The sequence below is a fragment of the Balaenoptera ricei genome, chromosome 4, assembly GCF_028023285.1.
Source record: "Balaenoptera ricei isolate mBalRic1 chromosome 4, mBalRic1.hap2, whole genome shotgun sequence".
Taxonomy (NCBI): Eukaryota; Metazoa; Chordata; class Mammalia; order Artiodactyla; family Balaenopteridae; genus Balaenoptera; species Balaenoptera ricei.
This window is the reverse complement of record NC_082642.1, coordinates 160,652,328-160,668,994: the sequence shown is the minus strand read 5'-3', so window position 1 is coordinate 160,668,994 and position 16,667 is coordinate 160,652,328. Positions and strand designations below refer to the sequence as shown.

The following is a 16,667-nucleotide window of genomic DNA, read 5'->3' as shown; positions in this document are numbered from 1 at the left end:
ATTGATTCATGTTTTTCTTTCTCATCTGGGCTTTCTGTGCCCTGTTGAAGAAGCCCGCTGAGGCGGAGGCCCGCAGCAATGCCGGGCACCACGGTGCAGCCCCGGGTCTTTATCTGTCAGCAGGTGCCTCTGCGCACATGGCCCTGGCTCAGGATGGACGCCAGCCGGGTCACCTCGTCCACGAGTCCCCCACGTGGCACAGACCGCAGCTGCAGCCCCGCGTCCCTTCCCTTCTGAGCAACAGGGCCTCCATCCCCCTCCAGACGGCAGCTAACCCAGGCTCCTCTGCAAGGAGACGCGGCCGCACGCCAGGTCCTCGGTGGTGAAACGCAGCTGCCCTGCCATCCTGAGCCGCTGGAGGCCTGCCCGTCTGGCCCTCCTGCTGCTGGGGATTTGGCCAGCTCTGGGCACCGGGGAGACCCTGAGGACAGGCGACACAGTGGCGGTGCAGGAGCACGGAACCTGGCCTCAGGGTGACCAGCCGACTGCAGCAGCTCCGGGTGACCTGTTCCCAAACTTGATTTCCATGAGAGATCAATAAACTTCTATCCAGTTACGTTTCCTCCTCAGTGTAGGCGAACCTGCTCACCACTGGGGCACCACGTACCCAGATGTCCCTCTCCAGGTCTGTGCTCTATGACACCTCCCTGCTGCCTTTACCACTCAGCTTGACGCGGTTACTTTTCCACTTGAGTGTCAAGTGCTATGAAAAACGACGAGATTTTGATTGAAGTTATAGATTTGGAAAAAACCGATCAAACTATTAGAAGTACGATTGGATTCGGTGTAAATGTGAGTGTGTTTATAATTGAGGATGGCTTGTCATCTTGTTTTCCTTCCTGGTCTGGTTTGGGGATACAGGTGGTAGGCAGCCCACAAAATGAGCTGGGGTTCTTTCCCTGCTTTCCTAATCTGTAGAAATGATTATATAAACAGGGATTGCTCCCCCCCGCCACCCTGCAAGTGCAGAGCCTCTCACAGAAAAGCCTCCTGGGAGACCTGCGTCCTCTTTCTCCACAGCCACCTCTTTGACTTGCTTCAATTTATCTACTTCTTGGGAGTGGGGGGTGACTGGTTTAATTAATGGCTAGAATTCCATTCAAATTTTCTACCTATGCTTGAGTCAATTTTACGAATGTACACTTTTCTAAAAAGTTTTTATTTCATCTCAGTTGTAAAAGATATTGGTAACGCAGTGTCCGTAATTCTCACTGTAACTACCTGAGCCCATTTCCGTTCCTGCTGAATCCCTGACCACCCGCTTTTCTTCCCCTAATCTGGCTTGGCTGGGCCTTGTATCTTGGTCACACTTGCCCAAGTTCTGTCGATTTCACTATCTTTTTCAAAGAAGCAGCACTGGGTTTCGTTGCTCCTCGCTGCTCATCTCTGTTGCATCTAATAATAATTTCTGGTCTTTATCGTTTTCTTTTTTCTACTTATTTGGATTTGTTCATTGTTCTCTTTCTGACTCAGTAGCTGTGGGGCTTTCTGTCACTTACTTACAACCATTTCCTAACTTCCACTGCGACCTCCTCTTCCGTGAGCTGCTGAGGGGTAGCTGACACACAGTGCCCTGCACGTGGTTAAAGCACAGGATCTGGGGAGTCCTGATGTTTATACATGCCTGAGACCACCCCAGAGTCTCCTCACACCTTGCTCTAGGCCTTCCTCCTGCCCCCTCCGGCTCTGGCCCCCTATCCCTGGGCAACCACTGATCTGCTTTCGGTCACTGTGAGGTAGTTTGCACTTTCTAGAAATTTACAGACAGGGAATCACACAGTAAGCACTCCTTTGGTTTCCCGTACTCTGCAGAGCTATTTTGTGATGTGCCCACGTTGCACTGACTGTACATCACGGTTTATTCTGTCCCTCGCCTGAGCAGTGCCGCGTGGCACAGACACACCCCCTGCTTACCCCTGTTTATAGACTGACAGCAGTTCGGGCTGCTTCCAGCTTTTGACTTGTACAGGGAAGCTGCTGGGAGCACTCCTGTGTGAGTCTCTGTGGACACTGCTTCCCTTTCTCTCGGGAAGCAGGAGTAGAGTGGCTGGGGCACACGGCTGCCAAGCTGTCCTCAGAAGTGGCTGCAGCATCGGCCCCAGCCTGGGGGGATGGTGCTCCAGCTCCTGGGGTCCCCACCGTGCCGGGCAGGGGTCTAGCCTTAGAGTCAAGCATGTGCCTTCACATCCCTCCTGCACTCCCCGTGATTAACGACGTGGAGCGTCTTCTCATGTGCTAATTTGACATCTTTTTTGGTGAAGTGCCCATTAAAATATTTTGCCCATTTTAAAAATTGTTTTTTCCCCTTGTTGGGTTTAGAGGGTCTTTATATATTGTGGATACAGGTCCTTTATCAGATATATGATTTGTAAATATTTTCTTCCAGTTGGTGACTTTATTTCTCATTCTTTTAACAGTGTCTTTCAAAGAAGTAACTTTTAATTTGATGAGGTCCAACTTATCACTTTTTCCTTTCATGGAGAGTGCTTCTGGTATTGTGTCTAGGAAATTGCCTATCCCAGTTGCCAGGATTTTCTCTTGTTTTCTTCTAGAACTTTTACACATTTAGGTCTATGACACATTTTCAGTGAATTTTTGTATATGGTGCAAAATATCAGGTTCATTTTTTTTTGTTTTTACATAGGGATGTCCAATTGTCCCAGCACCATTTGTTAAAAAGACTGTTCTTTCTCTACTGAATTGGCTTTGAACCTTGGTCAAAAATCATTTGTGACCGACAATAAACATGTAGAACTTGAAATTAAAAACACAATACCATTTACATTAACACCTCCCAAAATTAAATATTTAGGTACAAATCTAACAAAATATATTCAAGACCTATATGAGAAAAACTATAAAACTGACAAAAAAATCAAAGAACTAAGTAAATGGAGAGATAGTCCATGTTCATGGATAGGAAGACTCAATAGTGTCAAGATGTCAGTTCTTCCCAACCTGATCTATGGATTCAACACAAACCCAATCAAAATCCCAGCACAGTATTTTGTGGATGTTGACAAACTGATTCTAAAGTTTATATGAAGGAGCAAAAGACCCAGAACAGCCAATGCAACACTGGAGAACAAAGTTGGAGAACTGAGACTATCTGACCTCAAGACTTACTATGAAGCTACAGTAATTGTGATATTGTGATTCATCAGAAAAGTATACTTGGTCATTCAGATGACCAAAAATATATTTTTCTTATATGTATTTGGTCTTCTTCTGGGGTTCCTGGCTCATAGTTCCCAAACCCTTGGAATTTCCTAAGTGATTAGAGCCATGAAGGTGTCTTATGTTAATGAGGTGAATTCTGTCACCCACCTAAGGATGGGGGCTGGTTGTCTGTGGAGCCAACTACGTGATTATAGAAGGTGGGAACTTTCAGTCCTGCCCCCCTGATCTCCTGGGAGGGGAGGGGGCTGGAGGTTGAGTTCAAATACCAATTGCCCATGATTTTAATCAACAGTGCCTTTGTAGTGAAACCTCCATAAAAACCCAAAAGGACAGGGCTCAAGAGCCTCTGCCCACGGAGACCCCACCTTTATCCCCTCAAGGTGGCCCCCGAAGCACCTGTTTAGAACCTTAGTCCTTCAGAGAATCTGTGGAACACATGAGGTAGGAAATGGGTGCAGGTGTTTCTGGAAACGGCAGCAAGCACCCCAGGTACTCGGCAGGGTAGGGGGGTGCTTACCGCGCCATCTTGTCACTGCAGGACATGGTGAGCAGCCGCTCCCCTTGCAGCACCCCGTCCCACGTCTGGATGCTGGCATTCGAGCGGACTGGGATCGTCCCCTCACCAGACTCTATTTTCGTCCGCAGCTGTCCTCGGGCTTTACGATTCGGATGTCTGTCTGCTGGTTCTAAGACAGAAACATAAGATCCTCTTGGGAGGGTCCATCTCTCAAGGTGGTTAAGTTGAGCATATACTTAACTCACTGAAAAGCACATCTAACAACACCTTATCAATTCAAAATACACTTTACACTTATGTGTGCATATGTTTATTCTATATACACATAAGATATGTGTGTACAATGTAAGTACATAAAATTAGACAGGAGGATATACTACAAACCAAATTCATGAAGGTGGTCTCCTTAGTGGTTGGGAGAAAAGAGGGCTTCCATTTTAATCAAAATGATTTATTTCTATCATTAGAAACGAGCTGAAGCAGACAGGACAAAATGCTAACATTTGCTAATTCTAGGTGATGGATATTTGGGTATTTGCTATATTTCTTTGCTGTATATTTAAATTTTCAAAAATAAATCTATAACGATCCAGAAATAAATTCATAGGAAGCATTCACAAACATCCAGAGTGATTATCTCTGGGTTATATGAATATGGAGTGATTTAAATTTTCTTTTTTATGTTTTAAAAATATTTAGCAACTTTCTACAGTGGGTATATGTTGCTTTTATAATCAAGAAAAATAATGTAATCAAATGTTCTATTTGGAATAAATAACGCTTAAGCTTGTGAGAAGGGATGTGGGTACAAACTCCTATGAAACAAAAGTGAGCACAAGGGAGGACGGAGGGCGCGTGGTGGCCACCAGCCTGCACCTGCTTTTCTAATTCGATTACACACTCATTAAACTACGGCTCCCCAGAAACACGGACGATGACGTACACTTCCCATTCAGACACAGGTATCACCCAAATTGAAAAACTGAAAACAATTTTGATCTAATATCCTCACTCTATTCTAATTTCTCATGAGAATCCACATTTTCATTCATTAAAATGTCAACTTACTGAGAAGAAAAACCTCATGTTTTTATATATTCCTACCAGGTCCACATCCAAGGTTGAAATTTTTAAAGAAGAAAGGATATTAATGTAGGTTTATCCTTTTCTCTGTTATAGCACAGTCGTGAATTTTCTTGAGACATTGTGGCCGTGGACGAGCCCGGTGCCATACCTTCCAGGACGGGCTCGTGTGGCGAGAAGATCCTGGCATCTCCACAGGGGGAGGTGCTGATGTACAGATGGAACCGGACGTTCTCCTTCAGCTTAAATCCTCCCCGCTCGGATTTCTCAAAGATGGATCTTTTTTGATCATCTTTGCTACTGAAAGGAAACGAGTTGCAAAGATAAACTTTAAAGCTGAATACAATCAAAATTTAGTCTGTCATAGCTTACGATGATTTTCAAAGGCCAGTGTTTTCAACGGGGTAAGATAAGCTTGGACTGGGGTATTTATTTTATATGTTAATGATAATTAGCACAGTTCCTGTCTGCTCACCAATGGGACAGGCCATCAATACGCAAGTAACCTCTCCTCCTCATTCATGACCTCAGAACAGAAAGGAAGCATGTCAGACGTGGCCTGTGGCGAGAGGCAGTCAGGTCCACGGTCAGCCGTTCCGGGCACAGTGGCTGGGGCAGCACTGCCCACCTCCCCGGCACTTACTTCTGCATAAAACGAAAGCTTGGGGTCTGAAACACAGACATGGCCCCTCTGACTACACGTGTGGCGTGTATGTACATGCGAGTGTGTGTGTTATAATTCAGCTTCACGGGGAAATGGGATCCAACCTCACTGTTACCCAGAAAGTTACTAGGTTGAGAATTTTTCAGTGCTTACAGAAGCAGTGGAGAGTTTTGCAATACATTCTGATGAGAGGACAATTAAAAAAAAAAAAAAAAACCAGCTTCCCTTACTTATTTACTTGCTAAACTTACTTTAAGTAAAGCTCAAGTTGTGTGTAAAGAAACCTAAGCAAGGATCTTCGAGATATGATTTCTGCGTGGCAGTCGTTCAGCGCAAGGCCGCGATCACTCATGTACTCGCCGTTAATACACTTTGTTCCTGTGGAAACACTGATCACCTTGGCATCCTTCACATCTGTGCCTGAAAAACAGAAGAGAAATCGTTCCTCGCTATTCCTTGCCACGCCCGGGCTGGACCCGCATTCCCAGGGACTGACCTGGGAGACGTCAGCTCATTTTCACCCCCTGCCTGACCCTCACCTGGGCGCTGCTAACGGGCTCCCCGAGCCTTGCTTTGCACATTCTAGGAGGGTAGCCGTCCCCACTCTTGCGTGTCAAGATTCTACTTGGAAAGTTACTTCCCCTGGAACACACTAGCCTTTCTTGAACACTCCCCAGTGGACACGGGGGAGCACTGTGTAGAGGTAGACAGACTGGCCTGGTAATGAATCCTGGAAGTAACATCAAAGCACTGCAGAGGCTGGGAGGACTGCCTGACACTCACGCCGGGGGCCCAGGAGTCATGCAGGGGGCTGTCTAGCGGTCTGGCACCGTTTAACTGCACGGGGAGTGAGTGCAGCCATCAGCACTGGGGAAACCTCGGGAGTCATCACTCTGATATGCAGGTGTCGACAGACAGACCACATACGACAGGGGCAGGCCCTGCGCGCGGCCTGTCGGGGAAGGTACCTCACTTCCCTCCCATGTCCTCCGAGGCCCATCCTACCATTATCTCCATTTGCAGATGAGGGGACTGAGGCACAGGGCCATCAAAGTCGGCCTGGGGATTTGAACCAGGTCTCCTGACGTCAGGACCACATGCCACGTGCAGTGTGGTGCTGCCTTCAGGCGTAAACCGTGGCTTCGAGTAGAGGGTCCCAAGTGCAACACACACTATGGGGCAAAATGCCCCCACGAGGTAACGTGCCCCTTCTGAGGCGGTTAAAACACCTGGATGAAAAACCACAAGCTCGCTCACTCCCGTCACCGGGAAGGGCAGCGCCTTGCTTAGGAAACTACGTCATCCAGCAGCATACGCGTTCACCTTTACGTGTGTACAAGATGACAGCAAGGAGATGGAGGGAGAAGAGGGAGAAAACACAGGCAGCACACATCAGAATAAACACTGAAACCCAAGTTACTGTTCAGAGCATTCCTCCTACCCGTCAGACAGCTCTCAGCTGTGCCAAGGTAAAGACACAGCAAGAAAATGAGATCCTGTCCTCTAGGGCATGGGGGGCGATCAGCGCTGAGGGCCACAGAATCAGGTCCTGTCCATGATCAGAGGCGAACCACGCCTCAGGAGAAAGGGACGGGCAGTCGCCCTATGGGAACTGGGGTTGCCCCTGCCCGCCCGGTGTAGACAGACCAACCACCCCCCACCGCCCCCCTCTCTGGCCTTTTGGTGGCTTCCTGCACGCGGCAGGCCAGGCTTGGCCAGCTGGGCAGAGCAGATGCTCCGAGAAGAAAGGCCCCCCCCCCCATGACAGCCCCAGACTCAGCCCCAAGGAGCAGAGTGTCCTCCCGGCCACCCCAGGGATGCAGGCACTAGCCGAGGCCGTGCTTTCCTGTTCCCAGGAGGGATCCACGGAGACGCTGCCTGGCGGGCTCACTCCTGGGATGTGGGAAGAGAACTCAGGGGGGGTTCCCTTCGCTGCTGGGAACTTAGACGCAAATTTAATAGGGTTTCTTCTGCTATCCCAAAGCGTGCTTTACCCCCACAGATTTCCTACTCTTGCTAGGGCTTCCTCTCTCCCCCGTAAAAGTCACACAGAAACTTATCTGGCAGCGTTAACATTAACTGATAAATCAGATTATGTCCTACTTTCAAGTGAAGTAAGAACTAACAGCTCTCCTGCAGGTTTCCAGAGTCGATCAAGACCATTCACATAAGATTATAGGAATCAAATATTAATACAGGACTCTTTCTCCCAATGAAAAACTTAGGTTAAAAAGATGAACCTGTAGGGGAAAAATATAAGCGCAGTTCCTCTATTTGCACATGGTAAACATTTTGAAGGAGAATGAAAAAGTGACCTCCTGCTGGTGTCACAGAGATTTTTCTAGGCTGAAAGCATTTCACCTTCACGAAGCATGAAAACAGGCAGGGGGACACACCGCCAACACGGTTACCTGTTGTCATGACGATTCCAGCAAGAACCTTCCTGCGCGCGTGGGGGGCGGCGAAGTTGTCCGTCAGGTCCCCAAACTTCTCCAGAACCAGGCGAGCCACGGCATCGGCTAAGACCTGCGGACCAAGCAGGGGGTTAGCGCTCCCCTCGGGGCCACGTTCTGGGGCCTCTCCTCTGGAACCACACAGGTAAGTCTGGCAAACGAGTGTGTGTGTGTGTCTGCGTGTGTGTATGTGTGCGCGTGCATGCACATTTTTTCCTCCCAGACATTCCTCGGAAACAGACGCCCAAGGGGCACGCGAGGGTCTCTGCAGGAGGACAGTCTGGAGCCCGACCGCACGGGAACTAGCACCTGAGCAGGTGAGGCCTCCTCACACCCGCCCTGCCCCGGGGGAGGGACCCAGGCCCAGAGGCGAGAGCGCCTGCCAGGTCACCCCCCTCCCCCCTCTGCAGCTCCGAGCCAGGGCTCCACAGTCCCCGAGCGGCAGGGCTTCTGGAAGAAGTGAGACCACAGGAGGTGCGGCCCAGTCAGCTCAGGGCTGGCGAGGCCCCATGGGGGACACGTGGGAAGAGAAAGGGGAGGTCTGAAGGGCGGTCACATTGCAGGATCACTAAGCTCACAGCACCTCCCTCCCAAAGGCGCCCGGTCCGTGTGTGTCTCAGTGATTTCAACATCTAAAAGTAATTACCGTGGCCCAGTCACTCAGAAACCAGCACCGCTTAGAGCCTGTAAGGGCATTTGTCACTTAGACCGAATGACATCAGAATGCAGCGGAGGCTACAACTGTGCAGGGCGAGTGTAATGTGATTTCAGAAGACTTCCAGTGGTGCGTGTCCAGGTCAGGGGGCCGCTGGACTGCAGGGAGTGCTTCCAGAGGCAAACGCACCGGTGAGATTTTGGACGTGGTCCTACTTTCACAGCTTACGATTCATCTTGGATAGAACGCACTCTCGGTGTTTTGGGAAACGATGCCTGATGGGAGGTGTGTGCCAGGAGCCACGTGAGACCCACGTCCCACCAGCTCACACTGGTCTGGAGTCCCCAGCTGGGCCCTCAATAAAATACTCCCAAATGAACAGAAAAGCCACCTGTCCTAAATGGTGGCTTCTCTGGGAAGAAGCGTCATCAGGATGTTTCCACCGGCCACTGCACCAGCAACGAGCCCCAGAAGGCGGTGCTCAAGGCCAAAGGCACGGAGTGTGGCCAGAAGAGCAAGAGACGGGGCCCTACTCTGCACCCTAGACAGAGGCACTGAGGGCAGAGGTGTGTGGGCAGGAAAGGTAGCGAGGCCACGGACAGAAAGCCAGTATGTGCAATCACATGATGGTGATGATACCCTCCAGTGGGAAGAGAAGAACAGCAGGAGAGGAAGGGGAAGCCAGAGGAAACAAAGGCCCGCTCCATGCAAGGTGAGGCGGGGCTCCGAACTCTCAGAGAAAAGCGGAAAAGCGTGGAGTCGGGCACCTGCATGGACAGCCTCTGCCCAGGCCAGCCCTCCCGTCCCCCGAAGAGACTGGGCGTGAAGCAATCTCCCTCTAGGTTCGGGGCAGATATGATAACAAAGGGAGCATGCTCTCAAAGTCAGCTCGAGGCTGGGCCCCGTGGGACGGCTCGGACCGGCCACATCCACCAAGTTCACTGACAGACCGCCCTGCACACACCACGTGGGCAACGCTGTCTGATTTTAAACCCTCTGATGCCGCCATGAACGCCATGGAGGCAAAAAGTCCTGAGACCAGGGATGGCCAACCCACGCCCTTCAAGGGTTCCACCTGCAAGACAGTAGGACGTTTCACCCCCTCTAGACCGTACGTCTGGAAATTCCCAGGGGAAAGAGTGTAAGGACTGACCCTCTGTTGGCCGGCACGTCCTGCGAGGAGGACACGACTACTTCCTGAGGTACCGCTCGGGGGCTGGGAGCCACCCTGGGGGCCCTGTGAGCGGGGCGGGCTCGGTGGGGGGAGAGACAGCTCCACTTTCCCAGCCTGGCTGGCCTGGGCCACAGAGGCCACCTGGGCAGGGCGGAGACGGCCCCTCCTGAGCAAGGCTCCACCAGCCAGGGGCTCTGGTCACTGCTCCCCACTGACATCACAGCCAGGGCAGCGGCAGGCTGCCAGCGCACACGCACACACCCACGCACACGCACACGCAGACCTCCGCCCGCCTCCCCGCCCCCCCACCGAGGTGTCATTCACGCAGAACCAAGCACTGGGGGTCACGGCATTTGATGAGTCCAGTCGCTTCACGTGACTGCCAGCGCTAAGGGAAGACAGGGCCACCGCAGCTCAGGCTGAAACACTCTATCAAACAGTAAACCTGGAAATAAAAAATCCCTTGGGAACTAGTGCCACCGACGTGTAAAATGATAAATGGACTAATGGTGCTTATGAATAATATTAACAAGAAGTTAATACACGGGAAGCGGTTACTTGGCTCATAAAAAATCAGCGAAATACTTTGAATATGTTACTTTATACTGATGCTGTATTTGGTGGCTTTAAGCGAAAGAAAATAAATTTCCTTTTTTAAAACTGAGAACTACTGGTCCTCTAGGGTGACAACTGTACAGAGGTCACAGAAAGGCAAGATGGAAGCCGAGTTTCCTGAGGGAATGTGGGCTGCCCCGTCAATTTGGAGTCCTTCATTTTTTCTCCTCAGATCAGTGTGTATTTTATCTTCAAAGTGAATAATATTTTGACAGAAAGGAATAGAGAAGAGGGTCAGACTTCCTCCCTGAAAGAAACATTTTTACAATAGACCAGAATAATTTTGGATTTCCAGGAAAAGAAGCAATAAATAACCGAAGAGTTGTAGGGTGTTGAGATGACAACTAAACATCACTTCCTCCTTCCCTCTCCTCAGAGCCCACCCTGAAATGTCCCCTCTCTTCACCCTGAAAATTCACCCTGATATTCCCCCTTCTCGCCCTGTCCAAGACCAAACTAAGAGGGGTGCCCACCTCCGGCTGAGCAGGGGAGCCACAGGGACCCCTCGGGGAACTGCAGGTGCCGAGACCCCCGGGCACCCGGGGGGCTCTGGAGCGCTCGCAGAGGCCCCGACGCCCCGGCCCTTCTGACGCGTGCTCGCCAGCGCTGCGGCTCGGCCTCGGCCTGGACAGGATCCGCGGGGCGCTGGCACTTGACCCAGACTTGGGTTTCAGCTGCTGACCAGCCAGCCCCACCTGTCCTGTACCTGGGTCCCAGGTGAGACACGGAGGGGGGACCCCACTGCGCTGGGGCAAGGTGCCAGGGCTCCGGCCCTCCCCTCCCCTCCCGTCTCCTCCGCGACAGGCCGCCGTGGGCTGTGGTCGCCACAGGGGCAGGCAGCACAGGGAGGGCACCTCGGCCCACCCGCCGTGGGCGGCACTGACCACGCTGCACCTGACGGCCCTGGCCGGGCTTCGCGGCGGCCCCACAACCGGCACAGTCACGGGAAGGCCAGCAGCCGGACTTACCAGGACCTCCCCGTGCTGAGGACAGAGCGGCGAGAAGACACCAGTGACCATGGCAACCGCACCCCGTCTAAAAGCATGAGCAAGACGCGGCCGCGCTCGGGCGGCTGTCCTCACCTGTGGCGAGTGCAGCTGGAGGCCCTCGCTGGGGACGGGCTGGCGAGACGGGGTCTGGTCCAGGCGCAAGTTAAAGACAGTGGCCAGGGCGGACTGCGCGGCCCGGGCCTTGGCGAGCTTTTTGCTCCTCCCCGAGCCTTCAAAGAACTGCCCGTCCACGACCACGGACAGGACGAAGTTTTTGGCGTGGCTCTCCCCGCTCTCCGAGAGGAAGTCGTACTTCAGTCCCGGGCGCAGCTCGTTCAGGATCATCACGGGGTTCTTCCCGCTCGGGGGTGGGAACGGCGGGGGCATGGGGAGGGGCAGCTGGGCCAGGCTGGCGGGCATGGGAGACGCAGCCAGGCTGAGGTCCCCACTCGAGCTGAAGGAGTCGTCGCCATTGGCGCCCAGGTAGAAGGGCATGTCCGGCCTGTCCGGGGTCTCGAAGCCATTGAAGAGCGCGTCGGGGAAGTCAGCCTGGTCGGACGTGAAGTCTGCGTTGGCGGACAGGCTCCGGCCCATGGCCAGGTGGGCCTCGGAGGCGTTGGGAAACTGGACGAAGGAGCGCAAGGCCTTCTCGGCCGCGTGCAGCTTGGCCTTCTTCTTCGTGGGGCCGGAGCCCTCGAAGACCTGCCCGTTGACCTCGACGGACATGACGAAGAGGGGCGCGTGCACGGGTCCCGTCTGCGACAGCAGCGTGTACTGCAGGCCGGGCTTGATCTCGTTGAGCTGCATCAGCGCGTTTTTGGGCAGCGCGGGCCCCGGCGCCCTCCTCCGCTTCTTCAGGCGGAACTTGGAGTGGCCATTGCTGCTCTCGTCCAGGGCCCGCTTCCTGCCGGCGCCCCCGCCGCCCCCGTTGGAGAGCGGGGCGCCCTCGCCAGGCCCCGGGGCGCTGCCGTCCTTGGGGGGCGCGCCGTCCATACCGCAGTTTTCCTTAACATCTGTGCTGCTCGAACCTGCGGTGCCCAGAAAGAGTAACTTACAACGCCTTCGTTGCAGGATCTTGTAAATGCAAAATTTATAGATTCCTTTATCGCCCTTTGTAACTGGTTAAGTGATGTGTGCTTATACATTTTGTTCCTGGCTGCAGACGTGTGGAGCTGTGCATTTAACCACAGAGCTATCTATCCACCTAAGTTGGAATAATTGGAGTAATTTGACGTTCTGAGAAACAATCACTAATCCTGTTTCTATTTAGTATCACGGACTGCTTTTGCATTGAAAGGTGAATTTTTAAATCATCTTTTTCTACGAGAATATTCCGAAGCATCTAGAGGAATTTTATTGAAGTTTATCAAAATGTGGGATGATAAACTAACCCAGAAAGACCTTACATTAATAAATCTAATATCAGTATTGACAAATGTACACTTTATTTTAGCATTTTCCTCCTTTTCAATGCCATCTACTCTCATACTATACTCATGTTGGGCTTTCAATTGCAGCCTTTCCCAGAAAAGAAGACATTATTTAAAACATGCATTCACAAGTTACTTAGTTTTTCTGGTTTAAAATATGCAATTAATATGTGCAGTTATTTGGTTTGGTTCATGGATATTAGAAAACTGCTTATGCAAAGTATTCTGGCCTTTTAGAAATTATTTTGAAGGATATAGCTTCACTTCTAGTATTCATTTAACATTGTTTCATTATGTATGGGGACTGATTTGCCTCTGAATCCTTAATACATCCCATGATAGAAAAAAATATATAAGGCAAGATAGGAAGACTGACACTGCAGACGGCCACAGCTCCCTAACTTCCCAACTGAAGGTGGCATCTTTGTCTTTTTTAGAAAAACAAATATTTGATGGATTTACAGAATAATTTAGTTATCCTACCTTTTAAAGGTAGTTTATTTTTACAATTAATAAAGATAATTTTAGAACTCTAAAAGTTCATGGCAAAATAAATATGATTTTAATTTCAAAAAGGGGAATAAAGAAGCATTCACTCTCCCCTTTAAGTTTATCAGATAAAGCTTTTTTAAAAAGAAAAAGAAGTAACTCCTTGTTTTCCTGGTTAGTTTGCACACGTTGTTGGCCGCAGGAAGCTCAGGGGTAACTATCACAGGGCTTTACAATACTGTTGACATGAATGTACTTGAAGACCTACCACTAGTTTTTGAGAATCCACGTAAGTCTTTTAAGCAATGGAAATATTTTTCACAATTGTAAGCCAGTTTACAAGTACCCGAATATGGTGGCCCTCGGTCCGTTTCTACTACATAACGTGAAAGTAGATTCTGACTATGCTAAGGAAACTGAGAAACACAGTGAAAACGCTCATCGGCCCTACCCACGGGAGGGGGCTTAACGTGGCAGCAAGTCTGGGTCACCGGCTGGCAGTCCCCACAGTTCAAGCTCTCAGATTCCCAGGGCTGTCACCACTCAGCTGAGATGTGAGAACAGCCCTGGTTTAAACACAGGCCACGGGAACACTGCCACCACACCGTGGCAGAGATTGGGAGATGGCCAAGCTTTCCCTACGGACTTCATGCCTCCTACGTACTCCTGACACACACCACTTCTCCCAGTTGACAAAGCTGACGGAATGGACACTAAATTTTCATTTATAACATCCTCCAGCAAAAGCTCAATAGGTTACTCCTTTCGGTGCTCCAGGGAAACAAAAGGTTAGAAAGGGTGGGGCAGGACAGAATTGAGATTAACAAACGAGCAAGAATATCACACGCGACATGACAGCTTACGTTCTGACGTTACCGCTGAACAGAATTATCACTACAGAAGTCAGATCATGAGAAATGTATCCTGACATGCATTTAATCCAATGTTTATAATCTCTGGAACAAACAAACGCTTTCTTTTAAAAAATAAAAATAATCAGTATTGATTATAGAAAAATACACTTTCTATAAGATAGTTCACATAGATTCTGAGCTCTTATTTGCTTCAGAAGCATGGAAATACTGCTCATGTTCTACTTTACTGAAAATGCTACTATGTAAAGGAAAATAAAACACTAAAATTGGAGAAAGACCTCCCACTATCATAACTCTTCTTAAATAGATGCTTTCTCTTTCCATATCATGCTACTTTATTTCATAAATGTGAATATTAACCATGATAAAAATTCTTCATCACTTTCAAAAGGATAGAAAATACAGGACTGGCATTTCAAAGTTTCAGCGCTAGAACCAACAGTTTATCTTTCCAGAAAATGAATTCAGAAGGATTCTTTATCTCAGTAAGAGACTACCGGATCAGTCTGGGATAGTTATATCCCTACACACACTGGGACGTTTCCTCCCATACCTGATGACCAGCGCCATGGGTGACAGTGGGAGTGGGAATTGGGCTGACCCCTGAGAACACAGGCTGGGTTCCAAAGACCCCGAGAGCAGCTGTGCTGGGGGCAGCACCACGGGCAGCCAGAGGCCGTGGGAGGAGGTGCCGCCACATAGACTGAAACCGCGCCTGGTCACGTCTTCTCACGCTTGCGTCCCGGGAATGGCCTCCAGCCTGAGGGCACACGACTGCGGGGTCACCCAGCAAAGACCCAGCAACTCCACGGCGCCCACTGCACTCGTGGAGCAGAACCCCTGGCTTCTGCGTGCAGACAAGCCAACTCCGAGGCCTCGGCTGTGGGTTCTGGGTGAGGCCGAGGGAAAGCGGTGGACTGTATCCTCATCCGCGGTGACCGTTCGTCACTCACGCCTGCGGGTTCTTCCTGGGACCTCTCAACATGGACAAGTAACAATGCACATTACACACATACCAGAACACTGATGTCTCTGTTGTGATTTCCCTACTGAAAGCTCCCAACTTCTGTGGGAGCATTTAACCTTATGCAAAGGCTCTGCTCTCCGGGATTAAAGACAAAACAGAATAGAGAAGTATATTCACTGAACTCTTCATCTATGAACATCTATGAACAAGGTCGAGAGCGGGAAAGCTGAGGCTCTCTGCCCCTCCGTCCCCTCCGTCCCAGAGGGCAGTGTGGAAAGGGGTTTCAGGCCACGGCAGCCTGAAGGCCCATCAAAGTCTTTGGAAACAAGATCAACAGACTCACGCGAGTCCCCTTCCTTCAAAACGCACGGACAACCCACCGTATTTGAAGGGAAGATGTTATACACTGTCACCTCAAATGACCAATCTCAAAGGTTATCTCAGATTTACACAGATGGAAATTGGACCATGATCATGAGAACCACGCAGTGACAGAGCACGAAGCCATGCGGCTTTATGACACGTGCACCTGGAGGCAGGCCTCCCCCTTCCAGGCGTGTACATCAGGACCCCAGGACGACAGCAAGGAATGAAAATCCAGACAAACAGCTGTAAGGAAATGCCCACAGTAGACACCGATACCTACTGTAGAGATTATATAAAAATTAAACACATGCCACCGTTAGCAGTCTGTATCAAAGGAAAACAATCACCTTCCCCAAGTTGGTCCCATTCAATACATTTACAACACTAAGATTTTCATAGAAAATTAGCCACTTGATACTACGTGATAGGCCTAGATCTTACTCATGTTTTCTTCATCTTCTACATCCATGGCAAAATACTTTTGAGGGTTTCTTGACTGGCGGAGACTGTTTCTGTCTGAAAGACAGCAAGAAAATGACATTGAGTGTACCAGTCATATGAGGTAAAGTCTCCTCTGTGGAAAAAGTCGCAGAACAAGGACGGTTAGGTCTGCCCTCTGGACAGAACATTCTGATGCTCCCGCCTCTTCAGCATGGTCCAGGACCTCCAGCGTTCCCCCCACCCCCCACCCAGGATCCTGGCCAGGACTCTGCTGTTGGGCAGGGGGCGGGTACCATGGCAGGGAAGATTTCGGGCCACGCTGCGGAGGACGGCCTGGATTCCAGGGGTCAGGACCATGGAGAGCTCCGAACCAAGGGAAGGGTGACACGTTTACATCTCAGAAAGACACCTCATCAAGACAAACCCCAAACAGAACTCCAGCCCATCTGCCACTTGATCTCTGTTCTGGGGGGACTTTGGTTTGGGTTATAAAATAAAGCTGTGGAGCAAGAACACGCTGCAGCGTTCACCCTACTCCTAACCTTCACCTTGACTGAGAAGCATCGCACGGACGGAACTAAAAAGCACATAACTGTTCGAATCTGATCTAATTTCTTAGCCATGTATAACTTATTATTCTGTTGTCAGGAGAAACCACAAGAAATCCTCAAAGAACAATTATTCCAATTATATGATTATTAACAAATTTAAGAGTTTCCTCTTCCTAAATACCTTGGCTATACTTTGCAGGACTGTACTAACATATAAT

At 50.2% G+C, this 16,667-nt stretch overlaps 1 protein-coding gene across 8 annotated transcripts in view; it reads right to left on the bottom strand.

The window, feature by feature from the left end:
- ADARB1 (adenosine deaminase RNA specific B1) overlaps positions 1-16,667 on the bottom strand; it is a 116,520-nt gene that overhangs the window by 25,375 nt on the left and 74,478 nt on the right. For 7 of the 8 annotated variants that reach the window (XR_009503034.1, XR_009503035.1, XM_059921715.1 and 4 more), the window contains 6 exons: positions 15,899-15,973; positions 11,424-12,358; positions 7,856-7,970; positions 5,696-5,864; positions 4,932-5,080; positions 3,698-3,866 (listed from right to left, as the gene is read on the bottom strand). Coding sequence is in view for 6 of the 8 variants with exons in the window: in XM_059921715.1 (XP_059777698.1) it covers positions 3,698-3,866; positions 4,932-5,080; positions 5,696-5,864; positions 7,856-7,970; positions 11,424-12,358; positions 15,899-15,926 (1,565 nt within the window). In the remaining 2 variants the exon portion in view is untranslated. The remainder of the gene's footprint in view (positions 1-3,697; positions 3,867-4,931; positions 5,081-5,695; positions 5,865-7,855; positions 7,971-11,423; positions 12,359-15,898; positions 15,974-16,667) is intronic. The other variant, XM_059921717.1, reaches the window with a different exon arrangement.